The sequence below is a fragment of the Pseudorca crassidens genome, chromosome 1, assembly GCF_039906515.1.
Source record: "Pseudorca crassidens isolate mPseCra1 chromosome 1, mPseCra1.hap1, whole genome shotgun sequence".
NCBI lineage: Eukaryota > Metazoa > Chordata > Mammalia > Artiodactyla > Delphinidae > Pseudorca > Pseudorca crassidens.
Window position 1 is genome coordinate 112046426 of NC_090296.1, and position 25453 is coordinate 112071878.

The 25453-nt window shown below is 38.7% G+C and overlaps 1 protein-coding gene across 8 annotated transcripts in view; it reads right to left on the reverse strand.

Moving 5' to 3' along the window:
• Positions 1-25453, reverse strand: part of HERC1 (HECT and RLD domain containing E3 ubiquitin protein ligase family member 1) — a 215167-nt gene that overhangs the window by 115463 nt on the left and 74251 nt on the right. For all 8 annotated transcript variants that reach the window (XM_067749780.1, XM_067749809.1, XM_067749799.1 and 5 more), the window contains exons 13-21: positions 23151-23276; positions 21942-22163; positions 18623-18775; positions 18365-18497; positions 16821-17012; positions 14206-14427; positions 11515-11688; positions 250-364; positions 41-161 (exon numbers count right to left, since the gene is read on the reverse strand). In XM_067749780.1, coding sequence (XP_067605881.1) covers positions 41-161; positions 250-364; positions 11515-11688; positions 14206-14427; positions 16821-17012; positions 18365-18497; positions 18623-18775; positions 21942-22163; positions 23151-23276 — 1458 coding nt within the window. The remainder of the gene's footprint in view (positions 1-40; positions 162-249; positions 365-11514; positions 11689-14205; positions 14428-16820; positions 17013-18364; positions 18498-18622; positions 18776-21941; positions 22164-23150; positions 23277-25453) is intronic.

Sequence of the window (25453 nt, forward strand, 5' to 3'; positions counted from 1 at the left end):
TTGCAGAAAAACATAGAAATTAACTGATTTCCAACTTTACCCATCTGTCTCTTGATGATGACCTGGTCTGAATAAGTTCAAGGTTCTTGCAAGCAAGTAAACGACTTCGAACTTTGTACACACAACGGTACACTTCTGATAAGCTTTTACCAGGTTGATATCTAAATAAAGAACCAAAAGAGAAAAGTTACTTAACTTCTGACATCATGAGAGCAAATATTTGTCTGAGGATAGTTTTAAGTTACTTGCCGGCTTTCTCCACATGCTTGACTGAGTAAATTTGTGTGTTTCAGAAGAGCTGCAAGAACAAATCTAGACACAGTGTCCAAGAGTGACTCATTACTTAAAGTTGCACTGTCCCAATCTGAAAATAAAAATGATACACTAACATTTCACAGAAAACAGTTCAGAGGTAATTTTAATAGCTTTAGTAATCTAACACCTGAATTTTATCGTTTTCCTAAGCAGTTATTTAACAAACGTACCTACTAGATCCCGCATACTGTGCTAGGAACACAGCAGTGAACAAAACTAAGTCCCAGATCTCACAGAGCTTATATTCTAGTTGCGGTAGGGGAGGGGTATGAGGTGACAATAAATAAAAACATTAATATGACAGATAAATCCTATGGAGAAAAAAAAAAGCAGGGTGAGGAGAACAGGGAATACTGTACTGTGTGGGTTTACTATTTTTTATAAGCTAGTTTGGGAAGGTCCCCAGTAAGGCTACAATCAAGCAGAGAGATCTAGATGAGGTAGGAGAAGAAGCCACACAAACAGTGTCCTTTCAAAAAAACTATGTAGAGGCCCTGCCTGAGTTCAAGGAGGACAGAGCAGCTAGAGCAAAATGTGCATGCACGAGAGTGGCAGGAGACATTAGAAAGCTGTCTGGGGTCCAGATCACATAGGGCCTTGCAGGCCATTGCAAGTCCTCTAGGTTTTACACTAAGGGAAATGGGAAGGACCATTAGAAACTGTGAACAGAGGTACGAGATGATGTGATCTGTGTTTTAAAAGGCTCACTCTAACTGCTGAGTGCAGAATTTACTATAGGAACAGCAACAGCAGAATTATTACATAGTAGTAGCAGTGGGGTTAGTAAGAAGTGGTTAGACTCCAGATGTATTCTGAAGGTAGAGCTGAAGAAATTTGTTGATGGATCAGATGTGCACATGAGAGCAGACAAGGATGACTATAATGTATTTAGAATGCAGCTGGCTTTTACTGAGAGAAGATCACAAGGACAGCCCTTTGGGAGGATAGGTATCTGTAATCAGGAGTCTGGTTCTGAATACTATGTATTAGACACCCTAGTGGAGATACTGAGTAAACTAGTCAAGTATGTATATATGTGGTATTTGAAGCCATCAGATACTGTGAATACATGTATATTTAGGTAGGTAAGAAATGAAACAACATTTGGACAGAGATGAGTATGTGCAATTGAAAACCCAAATCACAGCATTAGATGATGAAAACTAGTCAGCTGCTTTCTTTAATTCCATGTTAGCACACTAGTTCTATAGTTTAAAAATGAAATACATTCAGTAGATGCCAAATGGGGATGGGAGGTTTACTGTCTACTCCCAGAATGTCTGCTAGACTGTTAATTTGACAGATTTACCATGCTACTTAAAAACAAAACCAAGAACGGAGCCCGCGTTTCCGCAGAGCTGGAACTCCCGCAGCTCGGGGTCTCTTCCCTCCGCCATCAAGGAACGGCCCCAGAGCCCGAGGGGAGGGCGGCCTCACTGAGGCTGCCGGCTCTGGAGGGGCCCCGGCGGCCGAAGCCGTGACAGTCGTGGGGATGGCAGGCCGGGAAGATGGCGGAAGAGTAAGCCGCGGAGATCACCTTCCTCCCCACAGATACACCAGAAATACATCTACACGTGGAACAACTCCTACAGAACACCTACTGAATGCTGGCAGAAGACCTCAGACCTCCCAAAAGGCAAGAAACCCCCCCACGTACCTGGGTAGGGCAAAAGAAAAAGAATAAACAGAGACAAAAGGATAGGGACGGGACCTGCACCAGTGGGAGGGAGCTGTGAAGGAGGAAAGGTTTCCACACACTAGGAAGTCCCTTCACGGGCGGAGACTGCGGGTGGCGGAGGGGGAAAGCTTCGGAGCCGTGGAGGAGAGCACAGCAACAGGGGTGTGGGGGGCAAAGCGGAAAGATTCCCGCACAGAGGATCGCTGCCGACCGGCACTCACCAGCCCGAGAGGCTTGTCTGCTCACCCGCCGGGGCGGGCAGCGCTGGGAGCTGAGGCTCGGGCTTCAGTCGGAGCGCAGGGAGAGGACTGGGGTTGGCGGCGTGAACGCAGCCTGCAGGGGGTTAGTGCGGCACGGCTGGCCGGGAGGGAGTCCAGGGAAAAGTCTGGACCTCCCAAAGAGGCAAGAGACTTTTTCTTCCCTCTTTGTTTCCTGGTGCGCGAGGAGAGGGGATTAACAGCGCTGCTTAAAGGAGCTCCAGAGACGGGCACAAGCCGCGGCTAAAAGCGCGGACCGCAGAGACAGGCATGAGACGCTAAGGCTGCTGCTGCTGCCACCAAGAAGCCTGTGTGCGAGCACAGGTCACTATCCACAGCCCCCTTCCGGGGAGCGTGTGCAACCCGCCACTGCCAGGGTCCCGGGATCCAGGGACAACTTCCCCGGGAGAACACACGGCGCGCCTCAGGCTGGTGCAACGTCACGCTGGCGTCTGCCGCCGCAGGCTCGCCCTGCACTCCGTGCCCCTCCCTCCCCCCAGCCTGAGTGAGCCAGAGCCCCCGAATCAGCGGCTCCTTTAACCCCGTCCTGTCTGAGCGAAGAACAGACGCCCTCCAGTGACGTACACGCAGAGGCGGGGCCAAATCCAAAGCTGAGCCCCTCGGAGCTGTGAGAACAAAGAAGAGAAAGGGATCTCTCTCCCAGCAGCCTCAGAAGCAGCGGATTAAAGCTCCACAATCAATTTGATGTACCCTACATCTGTGAAATACATGAATAGACAACGAATCATCCCAAATTAAGGAGGCAGACTTTGAGAGCAAGATTTAGGATTTTTTCCCCTTTTCCTTTTTTTGTGAGTGTGTATGTGTACGCTTCTGTGTGAGATTTTGTCTGTGTAGCTTTGCTTCCACCATTTGTCCAAGGGCTCTATCCGGCCGTTTTTTTTTTTCTTAATAATTATTTTTTTATTTTAATAACTTTATTATATTTTCTCTTATTTTATTTAACTTTATCTTCTTTCTTTTTTCCTTCCTTCCCTCCTTCCATCCTTCCTTCCTCCCTCCCTCCTTTCTTTTTCTTTCTTTCGACTTCTACTAATTCTTTCTACTTTTTCTCGCTTTTATTCTGAGCCATGTGGATGAAAGGCTCTTGGTGCTGCAGCCAGGAGTCAGTGCTGTGCCTCTCAGGTGGGAGAGCCAATTTCAGGACACTGGTCATCAAGAGACCTCCCAGCTCCACATAATATCAAACGGCAAAAATCTCCCAGAGATCTCCATCTCAACACCAGCACCCAGCTTCACTCAACAACCAGCAAGCTACAGCGCTGAACATCCTATGCCAAACAACTATCAAGACAGGAACACAACCCCACCCATTAGCAGAGAGGCTGCCTAAAATCATAATAAGTCCACAGACACCCCAAAACACACCACCAGACGTGGACCTGCCCACCAGAAAGACAAGATCCAGCCTCATCCACCAGAACACAGGCACTAGTCCCCTCCACCAGGAAGCCTACACAACCCACTGAACCAACCTTAGCCACTGGGGACAGACACCAAAAACAACGGGAACTACAAACCTGCAGCCTGCAAAAAGGAGACCCCAAACACAGTAAGATAAGCAAAATGAGAAGACAGAAAAACACACAGCAGATGAAGGAGCAAGATAAAAACCCACCAGACCTAACAAATGAAGAGGAAATAGGCAGTCTACCCAAAAAGGAATTCAGAATAATGATAGTAAAGATGATCCAAAATCTTGGAAATAGAATAGACAAAATGCAAGAAACATTTAACAAGGACCTAGAAGAACTAAAGATGAAACAAACAATGATGAACAACACAATAAATGAAATGAAAAATACTCTAGATGGGATCAATAGCAGAATAACTGAGGCAGAAGAACGGATAAGTGACCTGGAAGATAAAATAGTGGGAATAACTACTGCAGAGCAGAATAAAGAAAAAAGAATGAAAAGAACTGAGGACAGTCTCAGAGACCTCTGCGACATTAAATGCACCAACATTCGAATTATAGGGGTTCCAGAAGAAGAAGAGAAAAAGAAAGGGACTGAGAAAATATTTGAAGAGATTATAGTTGAAAACTTCCCTAATATGGGAAAGGAAATAGTTAATCAAGTCCAGGAAGCACAGAGAGTCCCATTACAGGATAAATCCAAGGAGAAATACACCAAGACACATATGAATCAAACTGTCAAAAATTAAACACAAAGAAAACATATTAAAAGCAACAAGGGAAAAATAACACACAAAGGAATCCCCATCAGGTTAACAGCTGATCTTTCAGCAGAAACTCTGCAAGCCAGAAGGGACTGGCATGACATATTTAAACTGATGAAGGAGAAAAACCCGCAACCAAGATTACTCTACCCAGCAAGGATCTCATTCAGATTTGATGGAGCAATTAAAACCTTTACAGACAAGCAAAAGCTGAGAGAGTTCAGCACCACCAAACCAGCTCTACAACAACTGCTAAAGGATCTTCTCTAGGCAAGAAACACAAGGGAAGGAAAAGACCTACAATAACGAACCCAAAACAATTAAGAAAATGGGAATAGGAACATACATATCGATAATTACCTTAAATGTAAATGTACTAAATGCTCCCACCAAAAGACACAGATTGGCAGAATGGATGCAAAAACAAGACCCATATATTTGCTGTCTACGAGAGACCCACTTCAGACCTAGAGACACATACAGATGAAAATAAGGGGATGGAAAAAGATATTTCATGCAAATGGAAACCAAAAGAAAGCTGGAGTAGCAATTCTCGTATCAGCCAAAATAGACTTTAAAATAAAGACTATTAGAAGAGACAAAGAAGGACACTACATAATGATCAAGGGATCGATCCAAGAAGAAGATATAACAATTGTAAATATTTATGCACCCAACATTGGAGCACCTCAATACATAAGGCAAATACTAACAGCCATAAAAGGGGAAATTGACAGTAACACATTCATAGTAGGGGACTTTAACACCCCACTTTCACCAATGGACAGATCATCCAAAATGAAAATAAATAAGGAAACACAAGCTTTAAATGATACATTAAACAAGATGGAGTTAATTGATATTTATAGGACATTCCATCCAAAAACAACAGAATACACATTTTTCTCTAGTGCTCATGGAACATTCTCCAGGATAGATCATATCTTAGGTCACAAATCAAGCCTTGGTAAATTTAAGAAAATTGAAACCATATCAAGTATCTTTTCTGACCACAATGCTATGAGACTAGACATCAATTACAGGAAAAGATCTGTAAAAAATACAAACACATGGAGGCTAAACAATACACTACTTATTAACGAAGTGATCACTGAAGAAATCAAAGAGGAAATAAAAAAATACCTAGAAACAAATGATAATGGAGACACGACGACCCAAAATCTATGGGATACAGCAAAAGCAGTTCTAAGAGGGAAGTTTATAGCAATACAATCCTACCTTAAGAAACAGGAAACATCTCGAATAAACAACCTAACATTGCACCTAAAGCAATTAGAGAAAGAAGAACAAAAACCCCCCAAAGTTAGCAGAAGGAAAGAAATCATAAAAATCAGATCAGAAATAAATGAAAAAGAAATGAAGGAAACGACAGCAAAGATCAATAAAACTAAAAGCTGGTTCTTTGAGAAGATAAGCAAGATTGATAAACCATTAGCCAGACTCATCAAGAAAAAAAGGGAGAAGACTCAAATCAATAGAATTAGAAATGAAAAAGAAGTAACAACTGACACTGCAGAAATACAAAAGATCATGAGAGATTACTACAAGCAACTCTATGCCAATAAAATGGACCACCTGGAAGAAATGGACAAATTCTTTTAAATGCACAACCTGCCAAGACTGAATCAGGAAGAAATAGAAGATATGAACAGACCAATCACAAGCACTGAAATTGAAACTGTGATTAAAAATCTTCCAGCAAACAAAAGCCCAGGACCAGATGGCTTCACAGGTGAATTCTATCAAACATTTAGAGAAGAGCTAACAGCTATCCTTCTGAAACTCTTCCAAAATATAGCAGAGGGAGGAACACTCCCAAACTCATTCTATGAGGCCACCATCACCCTGATACCAAAACCAGACAAGGATGTCACAAAGAAAGAAAACTACAGGCCAATATCACTGATGAACATAGATGCAAGGATCTTCAACAAAATACTAGCAAACAGAATCCAACAGCACATTAAACGGATCATACACCATGATCAAGTGGGGTTTATTCCAGGAATGCAAGAATTCTTCAATATACGCAAATCAATCAACGTGATACACCATATTAACAAACTGAAGGAGAAAAATCATATGATCTCAATAGATGCAGAGAAAGCTTTCAAAAAAATTCAACACCCATTTATGATAAAAACCCTGCAGAAAGTAGGCATACAGGGAAAGTTCTTCAATAATAAAGGCTATATATGACAAACCCACAGCCAACATCGTCCTCAATGGTGAAAAACTGAAAGCATTTCCACTAAGATCAGGAACAAGACAAGGTTGCCCACTCTCACCACTCTTATTCAACATAGTTTTGGAAGTTTAAGCCACAGCAATCAGAGAAGAAAAGGAAATAAAAGGAATCGAAATTGGAAAAGAAGAAGTAAAGCAGTCACTGCTTTCAGATGACATGATACTATACATAGAGAATCCTAAAGATGCTACCAGAAAACTACTAGAGCTTATCAACGAATTTGGTAAAGTTGCAGGATACAAAATTAATGCACAGAAATCTCTGGCATTCCTATACACTAATGATGAAAAATCTGAAAGTGAAATCAAGAAAACACTCCCATTTACCACTGCAACAAAAAGAATAAAATATCTAGGAATAAACCTACCTAAGGAGACAAAAGACCTATATGGAGAAAATTATAAGACACTGATGAAAGAAATTAAAGATGATACAAATAGATAGAGAGATACACCATGTTCTTGGATTGGAAGAATCAACATTGTGAAAACTACTATACTACCCAAAGCAAACTACAGATTCAGTGCAATCCCTATCAAACTACCACTGGCATTTTTCACAGAACTAGAACAAAAAAATTCACTATTTGTATGGAAACACAAAAGACCCCAAATAGCCAAAGCAATCTTGAGAACGAAAAACGGAGCTGGAGGAATCAGGCTCCCTGACTTCAGACTATACTACAAAGCTACAGTAATCAAGACAATATGGTACTGGCATAAAAACAGAAAGACAGATCAATGGAACAGGATAGAAAGCCCAGAGATAAACCTACGCACATATGGTCACCTTATCTTTGATAAAGGAGGCAGGAATGTACAGTGGAGAAAGGACAGCCTCTTCAATAAGTGGTGCTGGGAAAACTGTACAAGTACCTGTAAAAGTATGAGATTAGATCACTCCCTAACACTATACACAAAAATAAGCTCAAAATGGATTAAAGACCTAAATGTAAGGCCAGAAACTATCAAACTCTTAGAGGAAAACATAGGCAGGACACTCTATGATATAAATCACAGCAAGATCCTTTTTGACGCACCTCCTAGAGAAATGGAAATAAAAACAAAAATAAACAAATGGGACCTAATGAAACTTCAAAGCTTTTGCACAGCAAAGGAAACCATAAACAAGTCCAAAAGACAACCCTCAGAATGGGAGAAAATTTTTGCAAATGAAGCAACTGACAAAGGATTAATCTCCAGAATTTATAAGCAGCTCATGCATCTTAATAACAAAAAAACAAACAACCCAATCCAAAACTGGGCAGAAGACCTAAATAGACATTTCTCCAAAGAAGATATACAGACTGCCAACAAACACATGAAAGAATGCTCAATATCACTAATCATTAGAGAAATGCAAATCAAAACTACAATGAGATATCACCTCACACCAGTCAAAATGGCCATCATCAAAAAATCTAGAAACAACAAATGCTGGAGAGGTTGTGGAGAAAAGGGAACACTCTTGCACTGTTGATGGGAATGTAAATTGATACAGCCACTGTGGAGAACAGTATGGAGGTTCCTTTAAAAACTACAAATAGAACTACCATATGACCCAGCAATCCCACTACTGGGCATATACCCTAAGAAAACCATAATTCAAAAAGAGTCATGTACCAAAATGTTCATTGCAGCTCTATTTACAATAGCCCGGAGATGGAAACAACCTAAGTGTCCATCATCAGATGAATAGATAAAGATGTGGCACATACATACAATGGAATATTACTCAGCCATAAAAAGAAACGAAATTGAGCTATTTGTAATGAGGTGGATAGACCTAGAGTTTGTCATAGAGAGTGAAGTAAGTCAGAAAGAGAGAGACAAATACCGTATGCTAACACATATATATGGAACTTAAGAAAAAAAATGTCATAAAGAACCTAGGGGTAAGACAGGAATAAAGACACAGACCTACTAGAGAATGGACTTGAGGATATGCGGAGGCGGAAGGGTAAGCTGTGACAAAGCGAGAGAGAGGCATGGACATATATACACTACCAAACGTAAGGTAGATAGCTAGTGGGAAGCAGCCGCACAGCACAGGGAGATCAGCTAGGTGCTTTGTGATCGCCTGGAGTGATGGGATAGGGAGGGTGGGAGGGAGGGAGACGCAAGAGGGAAGAGATATGGGAACATATGTATATATGTAACTGATTCATTTTGTTGTAAAGCAGAAACTAACACACCACTGTAAAGCAATTATACTCCAATAAAGATGTTAAAACAACAACAACAAACCCAAACAAACAAAAAACACTCTTGGAAAATATTAAGCACCAAGTTAACTTTATCTGTTCTTAATTCCTTTTTAAAACTCCTATCTTAAGACAAAAATTTTACAGCTTGGTTTTCCAGTCATTTCTGGATACTTAGGTAAAAATTAAGTTCAGACTTAACTATTTTACAGGTGAAAAAGTGAATATAAGCATGTAAGATTTTAAGAAAATCTTATAGCCAACAGAGAATCTTAAAATGATAGTCTGTATTACACACAAAATTTTCCACACTAGGTTCTTGAGATATCATCTGTTCCAAGGGATTGCTTGCTATTCTGAAAACTGCTATGACTTAAAATCAAACGACCCCATTTCAAGAAGGCTAATATTCAATTTAAAAGCAAACTGAAGTAACATCCTTTGCAGTATGTCAAATTTATCAGGGATTATCCTCCTGTGCAATGTTTATAATAATAGGTTCTTTTAAAACACCTTCGCTAAAGTTATAGTCATTTCATACCAAGCATTACTCAGGTATAAAGTCTAGGCTATAGTGTACAAGCAATTGAACAAATGGAGCCGTAAGAGTTTTTATTCACTTTATGTTTATATCCAGTTTTTTCAAGTGCTCACTGAAAAGTAACAAGTGATAATGGTGCCGCAGTGGTTAAGAATCCACCTGCCAGTACAGGGGACACAGGTTCGTGCTCTGGTCCAGGAAGATCCCACATGCCACGGAGCAACTAGGCCCGTGCACCACAACTACTGAGCCTGCACTCTAGAGCCCGCGAGCCACAACTACTGAGCCCACGTGCCACAACTACTGAAGCCTGCGTGCCTAGAGCCCGTGCTCTGCAACCAGAGAAGCCACAGTAATGAGAAGCCTGTGCAATGAAGAGTAGCCCCCACTCACCGCAACTAGAGAAAGCCCACGCGCAGCAACAAAGACGCAAGGCAGCCAAAAATAAATAAAAATAAATTTATAAAAAAAAAAACCTAACCGCACATTCCAAGAAAATGATGCAAATAAGAGGATATCAGAAAATACAACTTAGAAAGTAAGCTTTTTTTCTCCTCCACTATCATACTTTTCTACCACTGGTGAAAGTCAACACGATAGAATGAATAAATGAATGACAAATTGGATGAGATTAAACTTTCAAAGGTATCATCTCACTGGTGTTTTAAAGATCTGAATGATATGTATCTCATTTTTATTATACGAAGTAAAGGTGAAAATGTATTTACTTTTACCATTTTTATCACAGAAGGAAGAAAATCCAAAGACACAGGGGAGCAGGGACTAAAGAAAGAGCAATGTGGAGAAAGACAACTAGGGATATGTGATTCTGAACAATCCAAGTCATTGTTCAAAGTGGATGAGAGCTAAAAAGAAATCAGGTACAACCTTTGAAAACTTGTACATATAATTAATTTTATTAATCAAGTAATATTAGAAACTGAAATACCACTACACACTTGCAAAGCACTTTACTGCTGTACTTAATAATATACCTCATTTCAAACTGGTATCTTCACTAGCACTCTAAAATGGGCAAGTGTTTTATACAGGAGGAAAATGACCCAAGCCCAGAGCTCAGACTTCCACATACACATAATTTCAGTTCTTCACCAGGGCTCACAAAGGGAAGAGATTCATTAAACAGACTCTTATACTAGATCCATTTACGCTGCATGGAATCCTTCAGTAAAATGCTGCCTTTGGATTTATTTTTCACACTAATCTCAATTTTCCCACAGTGGATTTTCTTCAAGTAGGATATATGTATATAAAAGAATACACGAGGTTTCATACCAAGCACTTCAAAATGTTCCACTAACAGGAATAAGAAACTGTTTTTAAAATGTTAATTGTAGAGACTTCCCTTGTGGTGCAGTGGTTGAGAATCCACCTGACAATGAAGGCGACATGGGTTCGAACCCTGGTCCGGGAAGATCCCACATGCTCTGGAGCAACTGGGCCCGTGTGACACCACTGCTGAGCCTGTGCTCTAGAGCCTGTGAGCCACAGCTACTGAGCCAGCATGCCACAACTGCTGAAGCCCACGCTCCGTGACAAGAGAAGCCACCGTGGTGAGAGGCCCCCGCTCACCGCACTAGAGAAAGCCCGCACTCAGCAGCAAAGACACAACACAGCCAAAAATAAAAATAATAAAACAAATAAATTTATTTTTAAAAAATGTTAGAGGTGTTTTTTTTTTTTTTGCGGTACACGGGCCTCTAACTGCTGTGGCCTCTCCCGTTGCGGAGCACAGGCTCCAGACGCGCAGGCTCAGCGGCCATGGCTCACGGGCCCAGCCGCTCCACGGCATGTGGGATCCTCCCGGACCGGGGCATGAACCTGTGTCCCCTGCATCGGCAGGCGGACTCCCAACCACTGCGCCACCAGGGAAGTCCTAAAAAAATGTTAATTGTAAAATCCCTTTTTCTATAAAAAAGTAATAGGGTAATCCCTGTGATTTTCTATTTACATATATTATACTATACTTATATTAGTCGGTATTATGAGCTATCTACATATTTAGCCCCTTTATCCTCTTCATCTTACCTTTACTAATAGCATAATCCTGCATGCTGATCCAAAGGCTTCGAGCCGGCTCTTTTGAACAACCCAATGCCAAGTCTACGTAGATAGCAATTTCAGGCCGCAATTTGTAATCAAAAGGCTTCTGTTCTTCATTTCCGGAAAGAGCTACTTCTAATAGGCAACTCATACATTTATCTAAAAAAAAAAAAAAATTACACAAGTTATCGATTTCAAGCTTTGTAAATTTTGGTGCTACAAATAGAAGTTTACCATATTTACTTAATGCATATGAAATGATACATTTCAAACCATTTTAAGTAGATGCTACAAAGGTAAAGTCCTTTAATGCTTCTCAATTGGGCATAGTATCACCCCTTTCTTTATGTGACTAAATGTAACATTCCAGGGAGGAGTTCTGGCATTTTGGTAGGCAGGGCCCTACATGTGCAGCACAGTCTTGTGTAACAAAGAACTTTCTTGCTCAAAACGGATTGATATCCTTGTTGAGAAACATGGGACCACTGGGAAAGAGACTAGACAAGATTTTTCTTTTCTTTTTGTAGACTTAAGGGAAAATAATCACTTCAGTATGATTTAAGGGAGATCAAAGATATTGATACTTGAACAATTTCTCAACTGATATTTACATTTGTTCAGGTGGTTCCTAACTTTCCAATGGGACATTTGGCATTAAGAATTCATTTTCCATTTAAAAAACAAAACACTTCTCTAAATGACAGGTTCCCGGGCTAATACCCAAAGTCAATTTAACCCACAATATAACTAAATTATCATTTATTTACAATTTTACAGACAAGAGCCTCTTCCTAATATATGCAAGTATTTTTTTTAGAAGCTACTGCTTATCTTTGCTTTTTATTATTATCATTTATTTTTGGCTGTGTTGGGTCTTCATTGCTGCACACGGGCTTTCTCTAGTTGCGGTGAGCGGGGGCTACTCTTTGTTGCGGTGCACCGGCTTCTCGCTGTGGTGGCTTGTTGCAGAGCATGGGCTCTAGGCGCGTGGGCTTCAGGAGTTGTAGCGTACAGGCTCAGTAGTTGTGGCTCATGGGCTCTAGAACACAGGCTCAGTAGTTGTAGCACACGGGCTTAGTTGCTCCGTGGCATGTGGGATCTTCCTGGACCAGGGCTCAAACCCGTGTCCCCTGCATTGGCAGGCAGATTCTTAACCACTGTGGGAAGTCCAATATATGCAAGTATTTAAACATAAAATGTAACATTTTAATAGTTTCATAATTTTATAATTTAAAAAGTGAAAACTAACATTAAAACTGAAATTGATTATATTCATAACAAAGGCCAGTTGAGTAAAGTACACATAACAGAAATATGAGGAAGGTAGAGATAAAGATACTTTTGTCCTCAAGAGGACATTTGGGACTATCACAGAGCTAAACACTGATAGCACTGGAACTACCTTTATGATGTTAAATACCTCTTGAAAAAAAACATGATTTTACTTTTTTTGATACAAACATTCCTAAGTACCAGTCTAGCATTCATCAGCCATGGCTGGAATCACTTTCTGGTTCATAAATGAAACAATGAATATACACTCCTATTTGGAAAAGGAAGAAAATCTTCAACATCTCTCACTCCCACCCTCCAACCCTCCAACCCCAAAGCAGAAATCTCCATGATTTTTGTCATGGTTTCTACTTTCGTTTCTCCTCTGGAGATTCTCTTAGATCGAGATTTCTCTTAGATTTTGCTTCTTGGACACTCTCTGAGTCTCTTTCTCTTATCAGAGAAATAATAAATTTAAAATCTAGGGACTTCCCTGGTGGTCCAGTGGGTAAGACTCTGAGCTCCCAATGCCAGGGGCCCGGGTTTGATCCCTGGTCAGGGAACTAGATCCCACATGCCGCAACTAAGAAGTCCGCAGGCTACAACGAAGATCCCATGTGCTGCAACTAAGACCTGGCACAGCCAAAATAAATAAATATTTCTTAAAAATAAATAAATAAAATCTAATAAGACCATATGGGCTATCTAATCTAACTCATTATTTTAAGGATTGAAATTAGAGGTTCAGAGAGATTAAAGGACCAATCCTAGATAAAACAACTACATCATCTATTCAGGAACTGGAGAAATCCTCATGTTCAGACAGTCTGAGAGCTAGCCTACCATCAAATGGAAGTAGACAAATGGACAAATGGAAGTAGACAAATGGAAGATGAGGCAGGAAAGGAAACCCCAAAGGTACCATAAATGGGGAGGAAAAAAATAAGGAATCACACAAGGTAACATCAGCTTGAAAGGAGGACAGGCTGGGAGGAGAAGGGATTGGCCCTCACAACTGAGAGGTGTTTATGACCTGAGCCCTCATAAGTCATGGTCAGTAACCTTCTATGAAGCAGTTTCATAACCTCCAAGCCCCAGAACACAAGTAATTAAGCATTTTCCCATTTTTATAAGTTAGATGACTTGCTCAAAATGAGTGATAAATAAAAACAGAGTAGAACCAGACGTACATTTCCCTAGTTCAGGGGCTCTTTTCACTATACGATGCTGCAGGACTTAACTGTTTTTCTGAGGGCTCCAAGTTACAGTCTTGGATCCCCTACCCTGCAAATGTTGCATTAGTTTTCTATCAGTTCTCTATTCAGCAAACCCAGAATAAGAGAAATCTCCAAAGGAGGTACAAACAGAAGCACGTATTCTAAATGCTGCAGAGAAGCACATTACCTAACTGAGGGGTATCCATTTCTACACCATCACTAAAAAGTGGTGTTTTCATCCAATATGCAGTGTCCTGTTCCTCTGGAGACACAGGCGAACCCTGAAGCATGCCACCAAGACACTGCCCAATAAGAAGAGCAATTGTTCTTTCCAGATCAACAAGCCACACCCAGGACTGGGCTGGCTGAGGTAATGGCACACCAGCAGGATCAATCAGTTCTGGCCCTCCTGAAAACAAAATCATTAGTAATTTATCTGGTGTTTAAGATTCTCAAGCTTTTTCATTTATATTGCACTGCAACAAGACACTGAAGCAAAATAATTTTATAATGAAAACATAGATTATAACACTTTCTGTATATATTCTCTTTAGTAGGCTAATTTAAAATACATTCAGATAAGTTTGCCATCAAATAAAAATCTGCTTTGTAAAGTTACTGATTTTGAGATAAACAGTGAAACAGTACGTGGCAGAATTATCTCCCATTGATTCTATTCCTACTTTTCACTATCCAGATCAAATTTCAACCTTAAGAGTGAGTGACTGAGGTAGCTCATCCCTCCAAAATCAAAACAAGAGTCTAGTAAAATGACACTTAGTATTGTTCAATGCTTTTAAGGCCTGAATTCAGATCTGTCCTATACTAAGATCCAGATCCATGCTTTCTTATTGTACATTTGTTTTTAAAAGTTCTTCACTTAAAAAAAAAAAAAAACTACAGCTAGCCATAAAGATAAGAAGAGGTATCAATGAAATCATAAAAGAAAAACAGAAGAAATCATCCAATTCAAAAACTGGGTATTTGAAAACACTAATAAAATAGACAAACCTGTAATAAAATTAATCCAGAAAATAAAGATGGCATAAATTTTAAAATTAAAAATACAAAAAGAGGATATAACCACAGATACACTAGAGATTTTTAAAAACTATGTGTGAATATTATGATCTTTGTGTCAATAAATTTGAAAACCAACAAAATGACATTTTCTGAAAAAATATCAATTTCTGAAATGGATTTGAGAAGAAACAAAAAGCTGTAAGAGAACAATAACCACTAAAAAAAGAAAATTAATAGCCAAAAACCTATCTATAAAAAAAACACTAGGGCCAGATAGTTTTTTTTTTTTTTTTTTGCGGTACGCAGGCCTCTCACTGTTGTGGCCTTTCCCATTGCGGAGCACAGGCTCCGGACGCGCAGGCTCAGCGGCCATGGCTCACGGGCCCAGCCGCTCCGCGGCATGTGGGATCTTCCCAGACCGAGGCATGAACCCGTGTCCCCTGCATCGGCAGGCGGACTCTCAACCACTGCGCCACCAGGGAAGCCCAGGCCAGATAGTTTTTATAAACTCTTATAAACCTTCAAGAAGAGATAACTCCTAAATTACACACATTATGTCAGAGAAAAGGGAAAAAAAGGAAGATTCCAAACTGATGTTATGAGGTTAGTATAATTGTGGTCGTAAAAATGACACAAGAATAGCATGATAAAGGAAAATCATGGGAAAAAATCAGTTATGAACACAGATGCAAAAATCCAAAATAAAATGACACCTTCCTCGCCTAATACAAATAGAGTAAGTCTTAGCAAATTCTGAGATGCTTTAGAAAAACAAGAGTAAACCTGGAATGGCTCCATATAAAGCCTAATCAATATCCTGATACAGCTGTAACCTTAACACTTGACTTCATCTAAATCCAGTTGTCACAGAACAATGGGATATAAGACGGGCCCTCAAAGTATTCTGTCCAATCCCAATCTCTCCAGGAGAAGGAACCAAGCCTTCAAATAAGTGACTTGCCCAAGATCATAGAGCCAATAGAGCCAATACTAAAATCTAAATCTTTTTATGCCTTAGACCAGGATTCTTTCCATAAAACATGTGACCTCATTTAAACTTGAAAGGTTTTTAAGATTTCAGTAATGAAACTCCTTTGATAGCCTTAGGATAGACAGACTTCAATGGAAAAATACATTGATGCTTTCTAGACATGATATTTTAAGATATATTCAATGGAATAAAATCATCAACATTTTATAAATTAAGAGTGAATTCACATATTACATCTAAAATCAAAATGCTATTTCCTATAAAGTACCTAAAAAGAAAAACACAGAAAGATAGGTTTCCAATTTCCATCTTTTACATTCAGTTATCTACTACATATCCAACCAAAATACAAAATATTTTACTGTTGAATAGAGATTTAAAACTAAAAACGTTTGCATTTAAGAAATAAAACAAATCAATTCATTGATTGTAAAACGTGTCATTATGCTGTTGACTGATTTATGAAACAATGCCTCCTATCATCCACTGTAAGATGTATCCAAATTAAGCCATGTCAAAATTTGAAGAAAAGCATGTCTTGGAATCAATGAAATATATTTCAAGCCTGATGATCGGATAAAGACTTTATTCGTGACACTTATATATAAGCAACTTTCTTAAATTTTCCCATCTCAGTTGCCCACTTCACACTATAAGCTCTTAGACAGTAACAACTTTATCTTCTGAGTACATTAAACAACCAAGTGTCAGATATGATTTACCTGATGCATGCAAGAGAAACAACTTTTCTCAAGAGCATTATTTGCTCCTTTATTATCTTTACTTACCATGAAGAGGCCACTGTAACTCTTGGTCTTCTAAAAGAGTGGCCGCTGGCAGGAGTCTATTAAGGCAATCAAGAGGTGGCAACAAGTCGAGGAGGTAACTCAGTAAAGGCCGAGCCACCGACACTGGGAGTAACAGTAGGGAGTTAACAATCTGGCAGAGCATACTGCCTGCAGCTGAGACGTATATCACATCTATGAAGGGTAAGAAATTTAACAGGCATCAATTGTTTCAAACAAACTTAAAAAAAAAACCTAATAAATACTATTTTTCCCTAGAACTCTTCGTTGAATTATTATATAACTCTCTGGTAGCTAGGGTTGGGTTAGTATTTACTCACTTTCAGAAAGTGTCACCAACAGACACTTTATGGGAAAGCACAAATATCCTTGTGCCAACAAATTCAAAGGATTATAGCTGCTTCCCTTAAAATGCATTACGAATTTCTCATTCACAAATTTATTCTCATTTCCAGATTTACTCAAGAAATATTTATGGAACACATACAACATATCAGGCACTATTATAGGTGAAAGGTGTACAGCTGTGAACAAAGAACTAAAAATTCCTGCCCTCATGGTGCTTACATTCTACTGTAGGAAGTCTTTTATGTTTTTTAAACCAAATTTACTTTTTTTAAATTAAAATCACCTCAAAACATCTGGTTTTTTTAATTATCTGTATTGGTTTTTAATCAATTCTGTGTCAATATTTTATTGTATTTGGGGGCAAGAAGACTATTCAGAGATGAGCTCAATTTGAACAAATTAAATTTTACACGCCTGTGGAACAACAAAATGCAAGTGTCTAGTAAGCAATGGTTTTAGTTTCTCAGTTTATTTATTTCTTTGTTCAGTGAGGAAACTTCAAAAATAAGTTGCTTTTGGACAGACTTACCAAATTTTACCTATCTTTGGAATAATCAAGAAAAGGCACCTAGTAGGTAACTAGAGAAAAGCTCTTGTGTAAAAAAGGAGTTCTCAGCTAGATGCATATATGGCAGTCAACATACACATGTCGGTTAAAGACAACAGGACCAGATAAGATCATTCTCAGAGAAAAGAGGGTTGAGGGCAAAATTCAGAAGATCCTAAACATTAAAGGGCATGCCCCAAAAAGAGGAGCTTACAGGAACAGACTGAAAAAGAGTGGGCAAAGAGAGATGTGTAAATACAGGATTGTGGCTACACAGAAGACCAGAGAAAAGAAAGCATTTCAAGACAGAGATGGTAAATGCTAAAGAAAAGTAAAGAAATAGATGAAAATCTCACTTTATGCCATTTAATATTAATCTTTTTGAGTATATATCATCTAATTCCTTTAAATTAGACCTCTGTCACACCAATTAGCGTCTTTTAAGATTAATTAGATCAATCACTGTTGCCATCACCCCAAAACCAAGATCAAAGGGATCTTCGATAACAAAGGAGATTCAACGTCATTCCTATTCCACTCAGAGGTTTCCGGCCCTCTTAAAGCTTTGGAAAGGCCAAGAACTCTTGCTTTACAACCACTGATTAAATATGAAACCCAGTACCAAACACACCTCTTAATTTTTCTCCAACGCTGCCATTCCAAGGACTTTCTTTGAGCAAATTTGCAGAACGTGAATAAATATCTGTGGCATGAGGCAACAAGAGCTGAAGATGTTTATGAAGCAATGCCACACTGCTTGAGTTCTGAGGAAAAAAGTTCCTAAATTACTACTTTGGAAGATTCAAGGTAGAAAAATATCATGGCTTACCCAAATATCTGAGTTTCAAGGTCCCTGAGAAAAGACCATAAAAGGCAAAGAATCACATACCTCACTAATGTTATTGATATGGCAAAATGCCAGCAGCTGTTTCTGCAGTGAACATAGTAGTTCATGAAGATGAGCAGGCTGACTGTTCTCTGAAGACGATGTTCCAAGTAGAAATTTATCACTATTCTTTTCTAGCTCCCCAAATGCTTGATCCTAAAATGATACATAAATTAAGATTATATTTGAAGTGTTTGAAAGTGAAATTAATGTCCTACCATAAATGATTCTGATTTAAGAAGGCACTGTCTCCTTTCTCCCATTATTAATCTTTAAATCTTTGCTATGCTGTCATTAGCTATAAGGTGGTAAGACTTATCAAGCAATCTCAATTTGTTTTTCCATTAAAAAGTTTCACCACAAAAACTTTTGTGGTTTCACCACAAAAACTTTGAAAATGCGGAAAACAAGAAAAAGGAAAACAATACCCAAAGACAACACATTTCAACATTTTAATACTATTGCTTTCCTGACCTCCTATGTAAAGGTTTTGTTTTCACATATTTGAATTTCTAAGAACACAATTCTTAGAAATTAAATTTATTTCTGATTATAAAAGAAGTAAGTGGCCTAAAGAAACATGACAACTAAATACAATGTATGATCCTGGATTTGGGGGGCAGGGGGAGGGTGCCATAAAGGACATTACTGGGATAACTGTAGAAATTTGAGTATGGACTCTATATTATACAATGGTTCTGTGTCAACGTTAAATTTCCTGAATTCAATAATTGTTCTGTTGTTATGTAAGAGAATGTCCTAATTCTTAAGAATATAAGTGCTTAGGAATAGCCAGTATGACATCTGCAGTTTACTCTCAAATGATGGATGGAAGAAAGGAAACAAGGAAAGGCAAATTTGGCTGAAGCGTACAGGAGAGTTCTTTGAAAGTTTCCTGTAATTCTTGTGGGAGTTTTAAGTTATTTCAAGTTAAAAATATTTTTTTAAAACAGAAATAGTGTAACAAATTTAGAAAATACCAAAACTGTATTTTAAAAAACTTTAGGGCTTCCCTGGTGGCGCAGTGGTTGAGAGACCACCTGCCAATGCAGGGGACACGGGTTCGTGCCCCGGTCCGGGAGGATCCCACATGCCACAGAGCGGCTGAGCCCGTGGGCCACGGCCGCTGGGCCTGCGCGTCCAAAGCCTGTGCTCCGCGGCAGGAGAGGCCACAACAGTGAGAGGCCCGCGTACCGTTAAAAAAAAAAAAAACAAATAAAACTTTAAATCACCATTTAGTCAACCACCGTATCTAATATTTTTTGTGTATTTCTTTCCTGATTTTTTTTTGTGACTTTTCCTTTTTTTCATAATACTGCATATTCTATTTTTAGTCTTCTCTTTTCTAACAGATCCACAGATATTTTACATGTTTTCATAAGCCATGTGTACATAAAATTTGAGACATAATATTCCACTGAGTATATATATCATAATGTACTTAAACCATTCCCCAACTTTTAGATATTTCAGTTGTTTCCAACTTTTCTTTCTTATAATAATGATGTGATGAACATCTTTATGCATAAAATATGGTCTTTGTTTATAAATATGCAAGACAGAGTCACAGAACATTTTAAGGCCCTTCCTATATAAGCACCTTTATAATCAGCCAAATTAGCACTGCTAGAGACTGAATGAATGTTTGTGTCCCTTCAAAATTCTTATGTTGAACCCAATGTGGTGGTATTTGAAGGTGGGGCCTCTGGGAGGTGATTAAGTCATGAGGGCAGAACTCTCGTGAATGGGATTAGTGACCTTACAAAAGAGACAACAGAGAGTTCCCTTGTGTGAGGACACAGCAAGAAGACGGCTGTCTATGAATCAAGAAGCAGGCACCACCAAATCTGCTGCCTCCTTGATCTTGGACTTCCCGTCTGCATAACTGTGAGAAATAAATCTGTGTTGTAGATAAGCTGGCCCACTCTGTGGTATTCTATTACAGCAACCCAAACAGACTAAGACCAGCACCATTATTTTAAAATCTTAGAACATGACAAATTTGGTTAAATTACATCAGAAAGAAACAAAAATTTATGATTTTCAGCCTAAAAGCAGTTAGTATTTTATTTCCATTTCCATATAATATACACATCTACCTCAGCCCTACTGGCATAAAAAAGGCACTACTTTAATACAACTTTGGGAAAAAATTTCAGTTAATACCAAATGGATACACTGTAACATTGTTCCCATTCCATTTGCAGCCAAACATCAGCTCAAATTTACATCCTTAAATCTGAAAGAAAATAATTCTATAGGAACAACTGTCACTGACTTAGTCAACAACCTTTTAAGTTGGGCAGAACAGAACACTAAGACTTGTACAGAAGAAAAAGAATATACAGACCTGACCCTGAAGAGCAGGAGACAATATGAAATGATACACAAACTATTCAAAGTTAAGTCACATAGTACACTTTGACTCTAAAAACTGATGAGAGGTATGCAGTTATAATTACATGGTTAGAAAAGGTTATTTGAGCAAGGCTTCCAAGAACAGTCAAGTGTTAAAGAAGTGATAGATTGGTAGACAAGAAGAGAGAGGAGGAAATAGGTGTGCCACGCATGAGTTCAGATGAGTGTGGTGTGTAAGCCAAATGATGAAGGGTCTGAAAAAGTTCTGATTTAATAAAATGAGGTTATTTAATACAACAAGGTTATTCTAGCAGTAGGATGCTGAGAGGAGTCCAGCAACAGTGGCAACAGCTATAACACTGCTATTACCATTAGGTCGTGATGGCATGGATTAGAACCCATAAAAATGGAAAGAAAAAAAGTGACGGATCTAAGAAACACCAGGGAGGAAGAACTAAGGGCATCCTAATACAGAGAAGGCTATACTGTCCATTGTCTTCTCTCCTATTGACCAGCTATTTTTAATAATTTAATAAAATAATAATTTTAATTAATTGACCAGCCTATTTTTAAACAATTTAAACCACATTGTTTAATTATAAGATTACATCTGGTAAGGTTAATCCTTTCCTCATTCTTCTTCTCTTGCAAAATGTTGTTGAATATTTTTACCTGTTATTCTTGTACATTAATATCAGAAAAAAATTGGTAAAATTCCAAAACAAATCTCTTTGGAACTCTCAACTACAAGTCATTTGGCACCCACAATATTTCAGAAGATCTGACATATCTCTCCCCTTTCAGAGAGTGGAGTTTAGTTTTACTTATTTCATAAGCGTTTAAATGTCAAAATACCTTGACCTAAAGTGATCCCTACCCCCTCCAAAAACAAAACAAAACAAAACAAAACCAACCCAAGTTTTATTTATTTATTCTTTTTAACGACAAAAAAAGAGCAACTTACCGTATAAAATCCTAAATTTCTTAAGAGAGTCTTCATCAAAATTTCAGCCAGATGGGTGTCTGGATGGCAGCTCTGAGTGCCGTAAGGTTGATCCGACAGGTTTCCATAGCCAGTACATACAGAAGAGAGGTCAGCAGCATCGGAGGGTGAGCTATAGCCAAGTAAGGAGGCTACATGGGTATGATCTTGCAAACTTGTTAGAATAATATCCAGTTGCATTCTCTAAAGAAAAATATTTCCATCGATGAAATAGGAACAAATAATAATTAGCTTAAAATGCACTAGAAAAGTAAAAAAAGGATCCCGCGGTGGGGGGGGGAAGGAATATATACTAATGATGCTAACTAATTCACTTAATATCCTAATGAACAATAATCTTTTAGGAAGTCTATAATTTTTTAAAAAGCTATCCCACTAATACCTTTTGAGAAATTGCAACTTATAGTGTTTTATTACATCCTTTACTACCTGAAACTCTTAAGCTAAAATGGCACACTCTACATAATGATTTTAGCACTATAAGTAAGAGGAGTAGGCAATGTCAACAGATAAATTACACTACACATTCTTCTACAGAACTACCCATGAAACTATTTATTCTAATGTTTAAAATAAATCACTTGAAATCTAAACTAATACCAAATACTCATTGGAAAGCATCTGTGGCTATTATACTGCCAGATTTTTCCCTCAAATCTATAACTCGACACTTGATTGTTCTACTTGGTTGAACAAAATGTACTTATTTTAACGTACATAAGATAATAAAAATGGAAAGCAGCAGCATACTCATATCATCAAGTACTTTTTCACAACAGTCATCTTTTACTTTTTATGTAAGCTATTTCAAAGTTCTGGGCATGGAACCAACAGCAGCACATGCCCTTGATTTCAACTCAGAATACTACAAATAAACTAAAAGATCTCTGGTTTGACAGTGTGAGCAACACTGGAAAAATTAGACATAATTTTAATAATTAGCCCCAAATCATTTAATGAGTTATCACTTGCTTCACTTTCATTAAAAATCTGGGAACTCTTCCAGCAAAAAACATTAAATACTAGGATTTACCAGACTCATCAAGTTAAGTATTATTCCCTGAACACATGGCAATCGATTAGCTTTATTTCCCTCTCAGTCTACCTTTTTTTTTTTTTTTTTTTTTGTAATATAGTACTGGTTTACTTAGATACCATGCAAAGGCTCACCTGTCCTTTAGACAAGCTTTCCCATCTATCAGGTCCTTGGGGTAAAAGAGAATGAAGTAATTCCATACGTTCTCGTAATGGAGGTAACAGCATGGTTGCTCCCACTGACAGAGTTTCAATTACCACCTAATATAAAAAAGAAAAGCAGATTTATTTGGCCTGGTTCTTATCTTTTTAATAGAAAAACATAAAAATAAATCCACTGACTATTAAGAGCAAAGAAGTCTAAAGAAGGTGGATCATGGAAGTCTAAAGAAGGAGGTATATGAATAAAAGAAAGCTTGCCAAGTCCTTCTTTAGATGTCTTTAAGAAGACTTAGAAGGACTTCCCTGGTGATCCGGTTGTAAAGAATCTGCCTTACAATGCAGGGGACGTGGTTCGATCCCTGGTCAGGGAACTAAGATCCCCCATGCTGCAGGGCAACTAAGCCCACGTGCCACAACTACTGAGCTCATGTGCCTCAACTAGAGAGCCTGTGTGCTGCAAACTACAGAGCCTACATGTTCTGGAACCTGCACGCCACAACTACAGAGCCCATGTGCCCTGAAGCCTGCACACCACAACTAGAGAGTAGCCTGTGTGCTGCAACGAGGAGCCCATGTGCCGCAATGAAAGATCCCGCATACCTCAACGAAGATTCTGTGTGCTGCAACTAAGACCCGAGACAGACAAAAATAAAATAAATAAATAATAAATCCTTTTAAAAAATTCATGCATAAAATTTTTTTTAAAAAAAGAAGACTTAGAATATATATCTTGGGGATTTCCCTGGCAGTCCAGTGGTTAAGACTTTGCCTTCCAATGCAGGGGGTGCGGGTTTGATCCCTGGTCGGGGAGCTAAGATCCCACATGCCTCACGGCCAAAAAACCAAAACATAAAACAGAAGCAATACTGTAACAAATTCAATAAAGACTTAAAAAAAAAAAAGAATACATATTTTGGATTTGCCACTAAGTAACTAGTCATTATGCAATAAATATTTAGTGTTGAGTCTATAGTGCTGAGCCTGGTAAAGCTGTTTACAAAGTGCTGGGGATGTAGAAATGAACAAGACAGATAAAAGCCCTGCTTTCATAAGCATACAGTCTAGTAGGAAAAAGAGATTCTGAGTAAGTAATTCTACGTGTGAAAGGAGTCACATGGACAAAGTAAAAAGAAATGCAAACTTGAGTGAGCAGCCATACATAAAGGCAATTAACATGGTCTATGGGTTCATCATGGAGGTCTCCCTGAGGATTGGGCCTTTAGGTTAAAAATTGAAAAATGAGCAGGCCTTGGCCAAACAAAGGTCCAGGTATCAGAAACAGCGTAAAAAATAGCTGTATTATCTTAGGCCCCGTAACTTCTCTGGGTCATAGCTTCCTTATCACTAAAATAAGGATGCTGAATTAGAAAAAAAGAAACACTCAATGATTAAGAAAAGAGCTCTTATAAGTTAAAATATGACATAAAAACCTCAACAGGGGGGTAAGAATATAAAAATTAAATTTCTCATAAGGTAGAGGGGAGAAAAGATGGAAAACAGGAAAGAAAACATAAGAAAATTAAGAGGACTGGGGACTTTCGTGATGGCGCAGTGCTTAAGAATCCGCCTGCCAATGCAGGCGACATGGGTTCAAGCCCTGGTCCGGGAAGATCCCACATGCCGCGGAGCAACTAAGCCCATGCGCCACAACTACTGAAGCCCACACTCTAGAGCCTGAGAGCCACAGCTACTGAAGCCTGCGTGCCTAGAGCCCAGTGCTTCACAACAAGAGAACCCACCGTAATGTGAAGCCCACGCACCGCAACGAAGAGCAGCCCCCGCTCACCGCAACTAGAGAAAGCCCACACGCAGCAACGAAGACCCAACGCAGCCAAAAATAAATAAATTAATTTTTAAAAAATTAGACATTAAAAAAAATCAGACACAGAGGACTGGTCCAGGAGATCTATTATCCCGATAATGAGTTCCAGAGACAGAGAGAAAACACAGAAAATAAGGAGAAAATAACAATACACTTCAAGCTAATTTCTTAACACTGAAGGCTATGAGTTTCCAAATTAAGAGTCTACCCCAATATACACGAAAATGGATAAAATCAGACCCACATCAGTTCATATCGTTTTAAAATATGAAAACAGAGAGGACAAGTAGAACTTGCTACAGAATCCAGAGAGAAAAAGATTTCCATAAAAGGATCAAAAATTTGAATAGTGTTGATTTTCTGAGTAACAACCTGAAAGCTAGAAGATGACTTCACAATTCTTATGAGAAAATATTTACAATTTAGAATACTATGCCTCAACTATTCATGAAGA